This window comes from Schistocerca piceifrons, chromosome X, assembly GCF_021461385.2.
Source record: "Schistocerca piceifrons isolate TAMUIC-IGC-003096 chromosome X, iqSchPice1.1, whole genome shotgun sequence".
In the NCBI taxonomy this organism is placed as follows: Eukaryota; Metazoa; Arthropoda; class Insecta; order Orthoptera; family Acrididae; genus Schistocerca; species Schistocerca piceifrons.
Window position 1 is genome coordinate 139,447,013 of NC_060149.1, and position 13,922 is coordinate 139,460,934.

A 13,922-nucleotide genomic window follows, 5' to 3' on the forward strand; every position below is an offset into this window, starting at 1 on the left:
GGCACTTGAAGATAGTGAAACCGCTATGCTTGGTGCAATGTACGCCAGGATGTTAGATCTTGTAATGCCACTTACCGCACTACCCCGTCTTGTACTTGATGTTAAGCGTGAGTATAAGACGCATTTACTGTTATTACAACTGTATCAAACAGATGTCAGTTAGATAAGTGGTGCCCTGAACAACAAGTGGAGAATGGAATTGGAAAACGTTGTAAGCGCCAAATCTGACATTTGTCTCTGTTTGTACATAACTGCCTTGTATCCAAAAAATTCAGAAGGTATTCTGATACCACAGAGTGTTTAATGCCATACCAGGAAACTATATGGTTCTGAGTGCCAATGAGAAAGTTTTTGCAATTGATTGTTGCACAGAAGAAAACAGCAACCAGCCACTGTTAACAATGCTATTTAATTACACAGACAGCGCCGTTTCGAACCGACAGGTTCACCTTCAGACAGCTATTCACGTTGAAATTACATTTGTTGTTGTTTACATTATTTGTTGGTTGTTTTTCTTTCAAGAACTAATGTAAACAACAACAAATTTAACCCAAACGTGAACAACTGTCTGAAGGTGAACCTGTCGGTTCGAAACTGGTAACGGCGCCGTTTACGTAAATAAACAACATTATTAACAACAGCTGGTTGCTGTTCCTCCTTTGAAAGAATCAGCTTTTCTTTTGTGCACGGCCACCGTCTCAAAAACATCCGTTTTCGACAAAATAGCAGGAAGAAAGTTTTGGTTCCAAGTGTCATTAACACTGAAGCACTACGTACTATTTGTAGTAATATAAGTACAGAAATACAGCATTAAGCTTTCAACTAGTACAACAGTAGTCAACAAAAACCACTTCTCATTTTTTTTTAAATTGTGGAAGCCCAGAAGGAAGCACAATTTGGCACAAAGACCATGCACCATCTACCAGCGCATGTTTGAAAGACTTCCTCCATGGTTTGGCATCTGAATCAAGTCTGGGAACATGGAACAGAGTACCGAGGCAACAATACCACTGAAAACGCTTTTTTTAAAAGTGACACTGAATGTTTTCCATTTGCACTCTTTAATTGTTGAAGGCTTACTTATTCCGGTTATATGTTTTATAATCTTTATTCCTTCTTGGAAGTTTCTGTGTCGAAGTATAGCTGTTTGTTTAGCAGATTACGCAGCTATCTGTAATCGAAATTACATTTTATTCTTTGTAGGGATTAATCTTATATTGGCTGTTACATAAATTAGTGGTAGTTAATGCTACTATATTGTGATTTGTATCTTTGTGATGAGACTAATTCTTTATGCATAAATTTTGATGCAGGAACGGGGCTGCGACTCCGAAAGAAGTCGCAAGGAAAAACACATGTTCTAAAACGTAGTCATTACAGCAAATAACCACGGACAATACCGCATGCTCGCATGAGAAAAAGTTGCCAACGTTGCGTAGTTGGAAACGGCAATCATTGCCGATCTGAGTGTGACTGGCTAGCCGAATTGCGCAATAAAATGGCTCAAATGGCTCTGAGCACTATGGGACTCAACTGCTGAGGTCATTAGTCCCCTAGAACTTAGAACTAGTTAAACCTAACTAACCTAAGGACATCACAAACATCCATGCCCGAGGCAGGATTCGAACCTGCGACCGGAGCGGTCTTGCGGTTCCAGACTGCAGCGCCTTTAACCGCACGGCCACTTCGGCCGGCGAATTGCGCAATGTGCTGGTATATGGGCCACGTGGATATGACAGTGGCTCAGTAGCGTACTGTATCAGAATATATATCTAAGCATTCTGGTTGACGAAGTCTAGCTACGTCCATCTCGGTAGCTGCGCGGTCAGCGGGTTCGGAAAAAAAAACCTCTTTCTTCTTCGACGTCAGAGTACTGTGTAGCGGTTCAATTTCTTACTAAAATTTTCTCCTGTAGGTATATACTGTTTTTTGGGACTACAATCTCCTATTGGTACTTGCAGTGTCTTCTTCATTATCAGATTTTCATCAAATTGTTCGATATAGTCCGTCGTTATATTCGTTTCGCCGTTAGAATAAGTATCTAAATAGCTTTGTACACCTTTCATGGCGTTCTACATTTCTGATGTAGTGGCGACAGGATCTGTAATGTCGATTTCATCGTTGTCGTCGCCTACGTCTATGCGATTTTTTGTTCTGAGCAATCTCTTGAATGTCTTCGCCTGTCGTAATCGGAGCTGTACACACAACGTCACTGACTACAAGAAATTCATACAGTTATACTGTAGGGCAGTCCAATAGTAGAAAATTTCTTGCGCGTGAAAGAAGTGTTACAGTACCTGTATTTAAAAACACAAAAAACGATTTTTTCAGAAAGTGTACTGATTTCGATACACGATTTACCAACTTCGACACAACCGACACCATAATCTAAAACTGACTCTCAAGTGTTTTTACAATTTTAATACAATTATTTTCAGTCATCGATCGCATATGCCCTTTATCATGACTGCCGGTTTCGGCGTTAGCCATCTTCAGCACGCCACTTCCTTGTGTTTGTCTGATTATGTAAATACGACAATACTACCCATCTGCAGGACTTTTAAATTTTGACGTGTACATGCTATGCAGAAAAACTAATGCCGGGTTCATTTTGTATCGAGCAGTGGGAAAAATATGAATGTTGGCACACTGTGCATTTTGCATTGTACTCATAGAGACTATACAAATATGAACTGTAGTTTACTGGCGACCTGTCCTGGCTTCGCACGCGTAGCACAAAATACGGCCGGACGGCTTGTCTGACCTACAGAGCGTATAGGCTCTCTAGTCTGACGTAGCGGTAATTACTTATACACGCACCGACCGCAGTGGCCGAGCTGTTCTAGGCGCTTCAGTCTGGAACCACGCGACCGCTACAGTCGCAGGTTCGAATCCTGCCTCGGGCATGGATATGTGTTGTCCTTAGGTTAGTTAGGTTTAAGTAGTTTTAAGTTCTAGGGGACTGATGACCTCAGATGTTAAGTCCCATAGTGCTCAGAGCCATTTGAACAATTTGAACTTATAGACGCAAACATTCCTCGTGAATAAGAGAAACAATGAAAACCGTGTCAACATCCCTACAGTAGTTCCTAAGATTGGCCTTCACATGTTCACAGAGAAACGCGGCGTGAGACTTTAATTTAGTAATATGTGTAGATTATGTTTTTTGAGATGCAGTCGTTAGTTGTAATTTTTTGTATTTTTTTGCTGTAACAGATCTGAAGATGGCTAACGCGGAAACGAGTAACCATATGAAAATGCATATCAGTAACTGAAAATAATTGAAGTACAAGTGCCACCATTATTGCGGGCTCTCAGTTTGACGTTATGTCTATCGTTGTTTTGACAATGGCAGTATCGAAAGACAAGCTGTAATATAGCAGCAGTATTAACCGTTGTTTGCTTTGTTCCGTTTAAGGAAAAGCAGGTGAGCCAATAAATCTGAGTGACGTTACGACTGCAAAAACCAGGCGTATTTGTTCCTCGGAGAAGAATTTTTTTTTTTCTTTATTGTATTTCAATTCCCCATCGGGGCGGGCTGGCAGCAGCATAGGCGCTGCTCTTCAGCCGAAAGACATAGAACAAAACAATAGAAGACATTTAAAAACAGCAAAGGAGAGAAGAAGGTGAACATAGATATATAAAAGGGGGAACATCATGGAAGGCAATAGACAAAAAAACGGGGTGACTGTAAAATGGAGATAAAAAACTGTTTAAAAGTAGCACACACAAAAAAGCCACACACTGCGACGGTTAAAAGAACACAAGGCACAGTACGACAGGAGCATAAAGGTAGCGACGGATGGCATAGCACATAACATAACACTGACGGCGAACCTCAAGGCAGTACACAATTAAAATCACACCTCTAGACGCACACGAGAAACAGCACTAAACACAACACTGATGTGGCACACTGATGATGATCAATACAGAGGATCTGCCAGGCGCTAGGAGATGAGGGAGACCTGAAGAAGGGAGGGAGGGGAAGAGATGGGAGATCGGAGAAGAAGATTTTTCCAAGTTTAAATAATCTTCGTAACGTGTCAAAGGAGAATGAGGACATGAAATTATTTTGTAATTTGTCCAGACCACAGCCTCACCGGTACTTCGTGTTTCGTGTTAAACATTTTTCCTTTTATGTTAAAATGTTCAGTAAATTCGATAGATTTTAAAGAAGCTAGGAATAAAGGTCGATTTTTGTTAATTTTCTGGCGAATGTCCAGTTGTTTTGACAGTAGGTGTAGTTCCTGTTACCTCTTGCAGGTGGCGGTGGCGGCGGGCTGGGCGCTGAGCATGGCGGTGACGTTCTGGCTGGTGCACGGACTGTACGGAGAGCTGAGTGCGGGGGCGTCGGCCGCCTACGTGGCGCTGGGCCACTCTGCGTGGGCGCTTGCACTCGCCTGGGTCGCCATCGCCTGCTGCACCGGCCACGGAGGTCAGTTTCACACACTGTGCTCATATTGCATAACCCGAGAAAGAGCTGAGCTTTCCGCTGTGAACTACACTGGCGGAAGTGGAAAGTGTTACACCGTGAACACTATGACAGAACATACTCCAACATTTCGTGTTTCCTTGCCCGTGGGATATGTTGATTAAAATTTCATCCTTATGCGAGTTTGTTTTCATTACACAATAGAACCATTACAACAAATAAAGAATGGTATGTGTGAACATGATGGCTGTTCCGTGCGCCTAACATTATTGTAAATTTTCAGGTGGAGATCGCAACACAGAATAGTCAAAGGACGTGCAACCTTTCGGACTCTGATAAAGGTCTAATCATTGGTATGAGGACCGTGGGAGTATCATATCAACACATCGCAAAGTTGGATGTATGAAATTACTGCAGAACGAGTGGTAATGAGATGGATTCGGAACAGTAGTGTGGCAAGACGAGCAGGCACGGGTCCTTTAAGAAGGACTGCACCAAGAGAAGATAGTAGGTCTGTTGGACTGGCTCTGGTGAATAGACAGGTGACAACAAACGAAATACCTCCAGAGGTTACAGGCAGTGACAGTACGAACCGTCTAGAACATACTACTAGAAGCTAGGTTGAGATATCGAAATGCCATGTGTCGTTTGCCGCTGACGTCACACCACAGACAACAAACACTTGCGTTGTGTAGATCCAGCGTCAACTAAGACGTTAAGTGGCACTCTATAGTGTTCAGCGACGAATCTCGTTCTATTTGTGGTTGTCAGATCGACGCCAGGGTGTCCGTATATGGCCTGGTGAAAAGTTATAAGAAACAGCGATTCGCGACACCTATACTTCTCCAATTCCTGTAATGGTGGTGTGGGGAGGTATTGAATATGAAGACAAGACTGTGAGGCTAAATAGTTGCCAATATGATAGCTCAAAGCCCAAACATGTGGAATAGTAAAATTTATACAATAAAATGGCGAACAAGGCAGAGCATTACATTGACAAGAATGATAAACTCTGGTCTCATACCCTTCGCGACCAGTGTACCAAAGCGTACATTCCATCAGGATAATGAAGGACCCCACACTGCATTTCGGTCCACAAGCGCCTCGAAGTATGTACAGAACCTTGACAGGCTTGCCCTATCACCTGATTTATCTCTCATAGAGCATATCTGGAATGAGTGGGAAGCCTCCAGTCAGTAATCTTGATGGACTGCCACAGCATGTGTTTCAGGCACAACAACACATCCTCATTAAGACATTCTGAGGCTACTCACTTTGTGGGGCGGCGAGTGAGTTACTTCACTGGTTTAAAGTTTTGATGCCGTCTTTAATCACGTGAGCCTGGCAACTAATTTGGTGGTCAGCCAGAAAGCGAAGGGAAACATACTGACCTTAGTTTCCAGTCTGCACGGCCACATTCCGGTCCAGCCCACTGGAAGAAAAGTGTCTATTTCCCATTTCTTTGCGGGATCAGGACTATGAGTTCAGTAAAAGTTTAAAGTTCCAATCAACGTTTAATTTAATTAAAGTTTCTCACAAACAATACTTAAAATTGCGTTATGTTCAGTTGGAACCGAGCGAGGTGGCGCAGTGGTTAGACACTGGACTCGCACTCGGAAGGACGACGGTTCAATCCCGCGTCCGGCCATCCTGATTTAGGTTTTCCGTGATTTCCCTAAATCACTCCAGGCAAATGCCGGGATGGTTCCTCTGAAAGGGCACGGCCGACTTCCTTCCCCATCCTTCCCTAATCCGATGAGACCGATGACCACGCTGTCTGGTCTTCCCCAAACAAACCAACCAATCAGTTGAAAACAAGTCTTTCTAATGTAACAGCACCTTCAGCTGTTCAGAGGCGACCTCTATGGTAACCTCCTACCAGATTGTTTTTCGCCCTAACTAACATCACTCAATTGAAAGTTAGCAATAAATGTTCAAAAATTAATGCTCGCCATAAAAGTGGAAATAAATTCACTACTTGCCACGCGGAACTGGATTTCACACGGACGGCACACTAACAGTTATTTTACCGAATTCTAAACGATCCAGGACGGTGTACAGTCCTCGCGAGTTCACTTATATCAGTTGCTATTTATGTTACAAGTCTTAAAGTTGGTGTAGCTCTATTATTTGATATACTTGATCATCTGGTTTAACCAAAATCCTCTATCATTAAAATTTCAAGTACTTAATCTACAACACTTAGGTACATTTTAGTTACAAAATTAGTTTTTATTTAATTACTCAAAAACTATAAGAGGTAGATTAACGTGGACTCTCTGTTGTTATTTTTGGGGTGTACTGAAGCATAAAACAAATTTTCAAGTTTCTAAGTCCATTATTTAGCGCCTTTGATTTTTCCGAACAACGTGGATTGTTTTATGGTTTTGGAAACCAGCATCACTTATTTATAACTTCTAACTGCACCTTCTGACCAAATTCTAGCTTCCTAGCGTCATTATTTAGCGCCTCTGATTTTTCTCTTAAAACGGCATTTTTCCGTAAACTATTGAGTTTAGAACATCAAGACTTGGTATTTGTAACATTATTACACTAAACTATAATTTAACAAAGTTTTAAAAATAATTTTTGATTTTTAATTTCATACTAATTGTGGTGCAATACTTGTGCGCTGCATGCAGACGCGTTAAGGTGACGTGGCGCTACTAGCAGTGAACTGGGGTAAGTCCCGGCGCACTCGCTCCCCTCTGTATCTCACACATGATACAGCGCTTGGTTTACTTCAACTTCCATGCCACAACGAATACAAACGACTTTACACTTCATAAAGATGTTGATAACAGACATCAGTGCCGAATGGAATGGCAGTCTAATCATTTCATTTATGTGATGAAAATCTCCACAAAGTTTAAATATCGCACAACTGATTAGTGGTGTAACACTTTTCAGTCAGTGTAATTGTAAGTCTGTTACATTATTATTCTGGCTGCGCCTGGTTTGGATGTGTTAGCTATGAGTATCTGTTTTTTTCTGTTTTTTAGGTTACTGAATCACAGTTCCCGACTCTTAGCTGCATCGTCCAAATTCTGAGTATAGGATAAAATTAGAATCTCATTTTATCAGTAGCAGAAGAGGTGCCATATAGACACAAGACCAGACATACAGCTGTGACTGATAGATGCTACCCCCTGCTGCTAGAGGCTCACCTTGTTATTGCTTGTGCTTGCAGGAGTGGTGAACACGGTGCTGTCGCAGCGGATGCTGGTGCCGCTGAGCCGGCTCACCTACTGCGCGTACCTGCTGCACCCCGTCATCATGCTGTCCGCCATCATGCACATAGACGCGCCGCTCCACCTCTCACGAGACACCATGGTCCGTATACCGCCTATAGTCTTACCATTAGCTACTAACATTTCTGACAAGGGAACCTCCCCATCGCACCCCCCTCAGATTCAGTTGTAAGTTGGCACAGTGGATAGGCCTTGAAAAACTGAACACAGATCAATCGAGAAAACAGGAAGAAGTTGTGTGGAACTCTGAAAAATTAAGCAAAATATACAAACTGAGTAATTCATGCGAATGATAGGGAACATCATCTGGGATAGACTCCACTCAGGAGCACCGTGGTCCCGTGATTAGCGTGAGCAGCTGCGGAGCGGGAGGTCCTTGGTTCAACTCCTCCTTCGAGCGAAAATTTTAATTTTTTATTTTCAGACAATTATCAAAGTTCAGGCACTCACACATAATCAACTTCGCTCTCCAAAATTCCGGGACATGTTCAGATTTGCTTGGACATACGCAGGATTTGACGGTCTACACACGGAAAAATTTGAAAACGTTAAAAACATATGTTTTAACAGAGCACAAGGAAAAGTGAGCGACTGTGAAACTGTTGGATTCATTTATTGCAGTTTATGTGACAAACTCTTATGTTTTTATCACTTTTTTGGGAGTAATTATCACATCCACAAGAAAACCTAAATCGGGCAACGTAGAAGAATGTTTTTACCCATTCGCCAAGTGTACAAGTTATGTGGGTCGACAACATATTCCTGTCATGTGACGCACATGCCGTCACCAGTGTCGTATAGAATATATCAGACGTGTTTTCCTGTGGAGGAATCGGTTGACCTATGACCTTGCGATCAAATGTTTTCGGTTCCCATTGGAGAGGCACGTCCTTTCGTCTACTAATCGCACGGTTTTGCGATGCGGTCGCAAAACACAGACACTAAACTTATTACAGTGAACAGAGACGTCAATGAACGAATGGACAGATCATAACTTTGCGAAAATAAAGAAAAATTTCTTCGCTCGAGGGACACTTGAACCAAGGACCCCTCGTTCTGCAGTTGCTCACGCTAACCACGGGACCACGGCGCTCCTGCGATCAGATTATGCTTGATGTTGGCTATCTTCGCATGGACTACTCAGTTTGTATATTTTGCTTATTTTTTCATAGTTCCACACAACTTCTTCCTGTTTTCTCGATTGATCTGTGTTCAGGTTTTCAAGGCCTATCCACTGTGCCAACTTATAACGAAATCTGAGGGGGGTGCGATGGGGAGGTTCCCTTGTGAGCCGCGCGTTGTAGCCGTGCGGTCCGAGGCGCCTTGCACGGTTCGCGCGGCTTCCCCCGTCTGAATTTCGAGTCCTCCCTCAGGCATGGGTGTGTGTGTTGTCGTTAGTGTAAGTTAGTTTCAGTTGGGCTTTAACTTAAACTAACGTACGCTTAGGACAAGCCGAGGGTCCGATGACCTCAGCAGTTTGGTCCCATAGGAACTTACCACTACACATTTCTGATGCTGTTCTCTACACAGGTGTTTAAAAAATGGTTCAAATGGCTATGAGCACTATGGGGCTTAACATCTGAGGTCATCAGTCCCCTAGAACTTAGAACTACTTAAACCTAACTAACCTAAGGACATGCACACATCCATGCCCGAGGCAGGATTCGAACCTGCGACCGTAGCGGTCTCGCGATTCCAGACTGAAGAGCCTAGAACCGCTCGGCCACACCGGCCAGCAGGAGTTAAAAATTCAATGCCCAGACTGACAGATTTCATGACAGAGACAACAAAAAATACAGGGTGATTCAAAAAGAACACCACAACTTTAGGAATTTAAAACTCTGCAACGACAAAAGGCAGAGCTAAGCACTATCTGTCGGCGAATTAAGGGAGCTACAAAGTTTCATTTAGTTGTACATTTGTTCGCTTGAGGCGCTGTTGACTAGGCGTCAGCGTCAGTTGATGCTAAGATGGCGACCGCTCAACAGAAAGCTTTTTGTGTTATTGAGTACGGCAGAAGTGAATCGACGACAGTTGTTCAGAGTGCATTTCGAACGAAGTATGGTGTTAAACCTCCTGATAGGTGATGTATTAAACGTTGGTATAAACAGTTTACAGAGAATGGGTGTTTGTGCAAAGGGAAAAGTTCTGGACGGCCGAGAACGAGTGATGAAAATGTAGCACGCATCCAGCAAGCATTTGTTCGCAGCCCAGGAAAATCGACTCGCAGAGCTAGCAGAGAGCTGCAAATTCCACAATCAACTGTATGGAGAGTCCTACGAAAAAGGTTAGTTATGAAACCTTATCGTCTGAAATTGGTTCAAGCACTGTCTGCAGCTGATAAGATTAAAATAATCGATTTCTGTGATTTTATCCTTGCTCAAATGGAAACAGATGAATCTTTCGTTTCAAAGATTGTGTTTAGTGATGAAACAACTTTCCACACTAACGGGAAAGTCAACCGTCACAATGTCTGTATATGGGGCACTGAGAATCCGCGGGAAACAACTCAGTATGAACGTGACTCGCCTAAGGTGAACGTTTTCTGTGCCATTTCAGCCAATAAAGTTTTTGGTCCCTTTTTCTTCGAAGGTGCTACTGTAACTGGACTACAGTATCTGGAGATGTTAGAGAATTGGCTGTTCCCTCAGCTCGAACAAGAAGCACAACAATTCATATTTCAGCAGGATGGAGCGCCACCACATTGGCACTTATCTGTCCGTAACTACCTGAACGTCAACTACCTGAGGCGATGGATCGGCCGCCAGGCAGCCCGTGACAGAGCACTTCATCACTGGCCACCAAGAAGCCCTGATCTTACCCCCTGCGATTTTTTCTTATGAGGGTATGTTAAGGATATGGTGTTTCGGCCACCTCTCCCAGCCACCATTGATGATTTGAAACGAGAAATAACAGCAGCTATCCAAACTGTTACGCCTGATATGCTACAGAGAGTGTGGAACGAGTTGGAGTATCGGGTTGATATTGCTCGAATGTCTGGAGGGGGCCATATTGAACATCTCTGAACTTGTTTTTGAGTGAAAAAAAACCTTTTTAAATACTCTTTGTAATGATGTATAACAGAAGGTTATATTATGTTTCTTTCATTAAATACACATTTTTAAAGTTGTGGTATTCTTTTTTAATCACCCTGTATAATTCGAAAAGCTATCAAGAGTCAAAAATGGATTTTGAGTGAGTACAGAGTATCCGAGGTCACTGGTTGTGATCGAGATTCAAACCATATTAAATGACTGTATTGCTCTTGAGTGTCCAGCGAGGTATCGTCGTATAAGTAACACGATATTTCGACAGCGTACCTTGTCATCTTCAGATGATATCCGTAGAACGTCTACATATCGTCTCCTTTATACTCTTATCGCTCCACACCCTTTCTCTCAGTATCCGGCCGCACGCCGCACCGGATGGAGTGGTAGGGGGACGCGATCGATGAACGCCGGCCGTTAACTCTGGTATCTCAGTGCTTCTGACGCCCTCGTCGGAAGAGAAAATCGCTCTCGGCCGACGTTGTGACTTCAGTTGACTGAGCACTGGGTAGCACGTTTTACTGAAAGTGAAGCCACTGTCTCTGTTGACCAGACCGTCGGCCACTCGTATTTCAACAACCTCCTTTGGAACACAATCCCAAAACGACCAAGTCTGTCTTAGCACTTTCGTTTGTTCATATTTCATGCAGTGTTCCCCAACGGTAGATTTTGTTGTCTACTTGAGTTCAATGTCACGTGTGTTCCTGGCACCTTCCTTCGACTGTCCGCACAGTCTTCCCAACGTACCCATACCGAATTTGCGTGGTATATGATAGACAGCTGGTTTACGGAGCCACAAGTCATCATGTGTATGTCCGCTGCAAGAATTCTTGCAACTAATTTCTCTTCTGAGTGCACAGTTTGCATGCAGCCCTAGAAGAATAAAACTAGTGGGTTAAGATCCAGTGCTCTTGCAGGCCATTTGTGGCGCCCCAATCATACAGCTGCCCCTACCGATGTCGTTATATACAACCCGCAGAGTTATATCAGACCCTCAAAAACCACGTGCAAGATTTTTGTGTTCTCTCGCTCGCTACGCGCGAACTATTAATCCTACAGAAAAAAATGAATAGAACCTTTTTATTCAAAATTTAATTTAGTTTTATTTTGTACCGGGATACGTTTTCACTGTTAGCCATGGTTTTCGAGTTATTCAACCGAAACATACGAAAGTGACCTTCAAATGCACCTCCAACACATTGCTCCTTCCTAACCAGTCACGATTTTTAGTATGTCGTTCGTAGCACTCAGTGCTACCACTGTACAAAAATTTAAGACTACACGAAAAATTCCCTATATTTGACTTATTTTGGTCTCTATCGATTGAGCTATTACGCCACTACCATAGTCCGCTATTTAGTTAACATTACTAATTTAAATGTACTCTTGAGAGCAATGAAAGGAAAACGACTTTTGTAAACGTTACGCTCTCACTAATCACGTTGACTATTCGACCCAAACTTAAACCTTACAAGCACAGTTGTTTCGTAGTCAGGCCTGTCGAATACAACCATGTAACTGTTATTTTACACTGTTAGGCAAAATTGTTAGGTAAAATTTACAGAAACGTCAGTTTTATAATTTGTAAGTGTTCGACTAAGCCGGAGGCGTAATAAGGTTAGTCAATTAAGACTGAAAAAGGTCGAATGTGGAAAATAATTGGGGCAGTGGCAAATATTTGTACAGTGCTAGAAGAGAGTGCCATGAACAACATACTAGAAATCCAGACCGGTGGGGGCTTAGAGTGGAAATGGGGGTGCGTTTGAAAGTCACTTTTGAACGTTTTCTTGAATAACTCGAAACCTATGGCTTCTAGCGAAAAAGCATCAGAATACAAAATTTAAATAAATTCAATTTCCTATAAAGAGATCCTGTTCATTTTTCCTGTAGCACTAGTAGTTTGCGCGTAGCGAGCGACAAGACATGTAAATTTCGCACGTGGTTTTTGAAGGCCAGATACAACATTGCGGGCTTGCATAAAACGACAGCATCGGTAGGGTCTGCTGAATCACCCTATATACTGTGACCGTCAAGCAGGCACTATAGCGCTATATGCTTTTTACTGATCCAATGCGAACGTCAAGATTTCTCAACTCTTCGTACCTCAAATCAACTCTGGTGCAACGGTGTCGAAGACTGTACTTTTTGTATATCTCCTTCGCCACGGACGTACTTACGCATGCTTAGTGCTCACTCAATATACATTTCGACACCTGTTTCCTTAACGAAATATTCGTTACTGCCTCGGTCATCAAATCTGTCAGTTTGGGCAATGACTTTTGATCGCGCTGTGTGTGTAATGCTGTCGTCTGTCATGATGTTATATTTTCAGGTTTAGGGCTAACAAGGGGAAGGCCTCAGAGACGGCCTACCGATTCGGCTCAGATTTGGCAGGTCGCTTGTGTACAACCTAAAACGAAGGAATCTAAGATATTTTGGGTCAACACACCCACGTTTTTGAGAAAATCACCCCTAATGGTTATGACGAGTGATCGACTCAAAATTGGCGGGATCGATAGATAATTGTAAATAGAGTATTTTTTATCATAAGGTATGGGGTCCGAAAATGCATACTTTTCCAGAAATCTAGGTAAGAAACTTTTACAACTGCCGCGTCTGTACCAACATGATTAACGCTTGTCACCGACAGAGCCGATAGCATGCCGGCACGGTAGCTCAGCGTGTTCGGTCAGAGAGCCGGTTGGCCTCTGTAATAAAAAAAAACTGAGTTGAAGGATCAACAAACGAACTTGAACGGATGTCATTTAACGTCCGGAAGGACCAAACACAACGATCGACGAAAAAAAAAATAAAAAAATAAAAAAAAAATAGCGCAACGGCCAAGGTAACTGGCTGGTAATCGGAAGATCCGGGTTCGAATCCCGAAGAAACCTAGCGGATGTTATTCTTTTCGTTTGTATTTTTCCATATCTCAATTGATAGGGATAGGAGGGTTAATAAGGTAAGTAAATCAATAAGGAATGATAATAATTAGGTAGGCAAACTAATTTCCTAAACGCCGTGAGTTAGTAAAGTATTAAACTTTAAAGCCTTGTTACATGAAAACAACTCCTAGTAAAAGTGCTGCGACTTTCTCACGAGGGATCACAGATAGCCAACAGTGCGACGCTTGTTTACAGCGAGGCACGGGATAGAATGCACGCGGGGAGAGTTATGTTGTCCCGGTTG

General features: G+C 42.7%; 1 protein-coding gene across 1 annotated transcript in view; it reads left to right on the forward strand.

The window, feature by feature from the left end:
* LOC124722222 (nose resistant to fluoxetine protein 6-like) overlaps positions 1-13,922 on the forward strand; it is a 96,149-nt gene that overhangs the window by 75,050 nt on the left and 7,177 nt on the right. The window contains exons 11-12 of the mRNA XM_047247416.1: positions 4,267-4,438; positions 7,626-7,768. Of these exons, the coding sequence (XP_047103372.1) occupies positions 4,267-4,438; positions 7,626-7,768 (315 nt within the window). The remainder of the gene's footprint in view (positions 1-4,266; positions 4,439-7,625; positions 7,769-13,922) is intronic.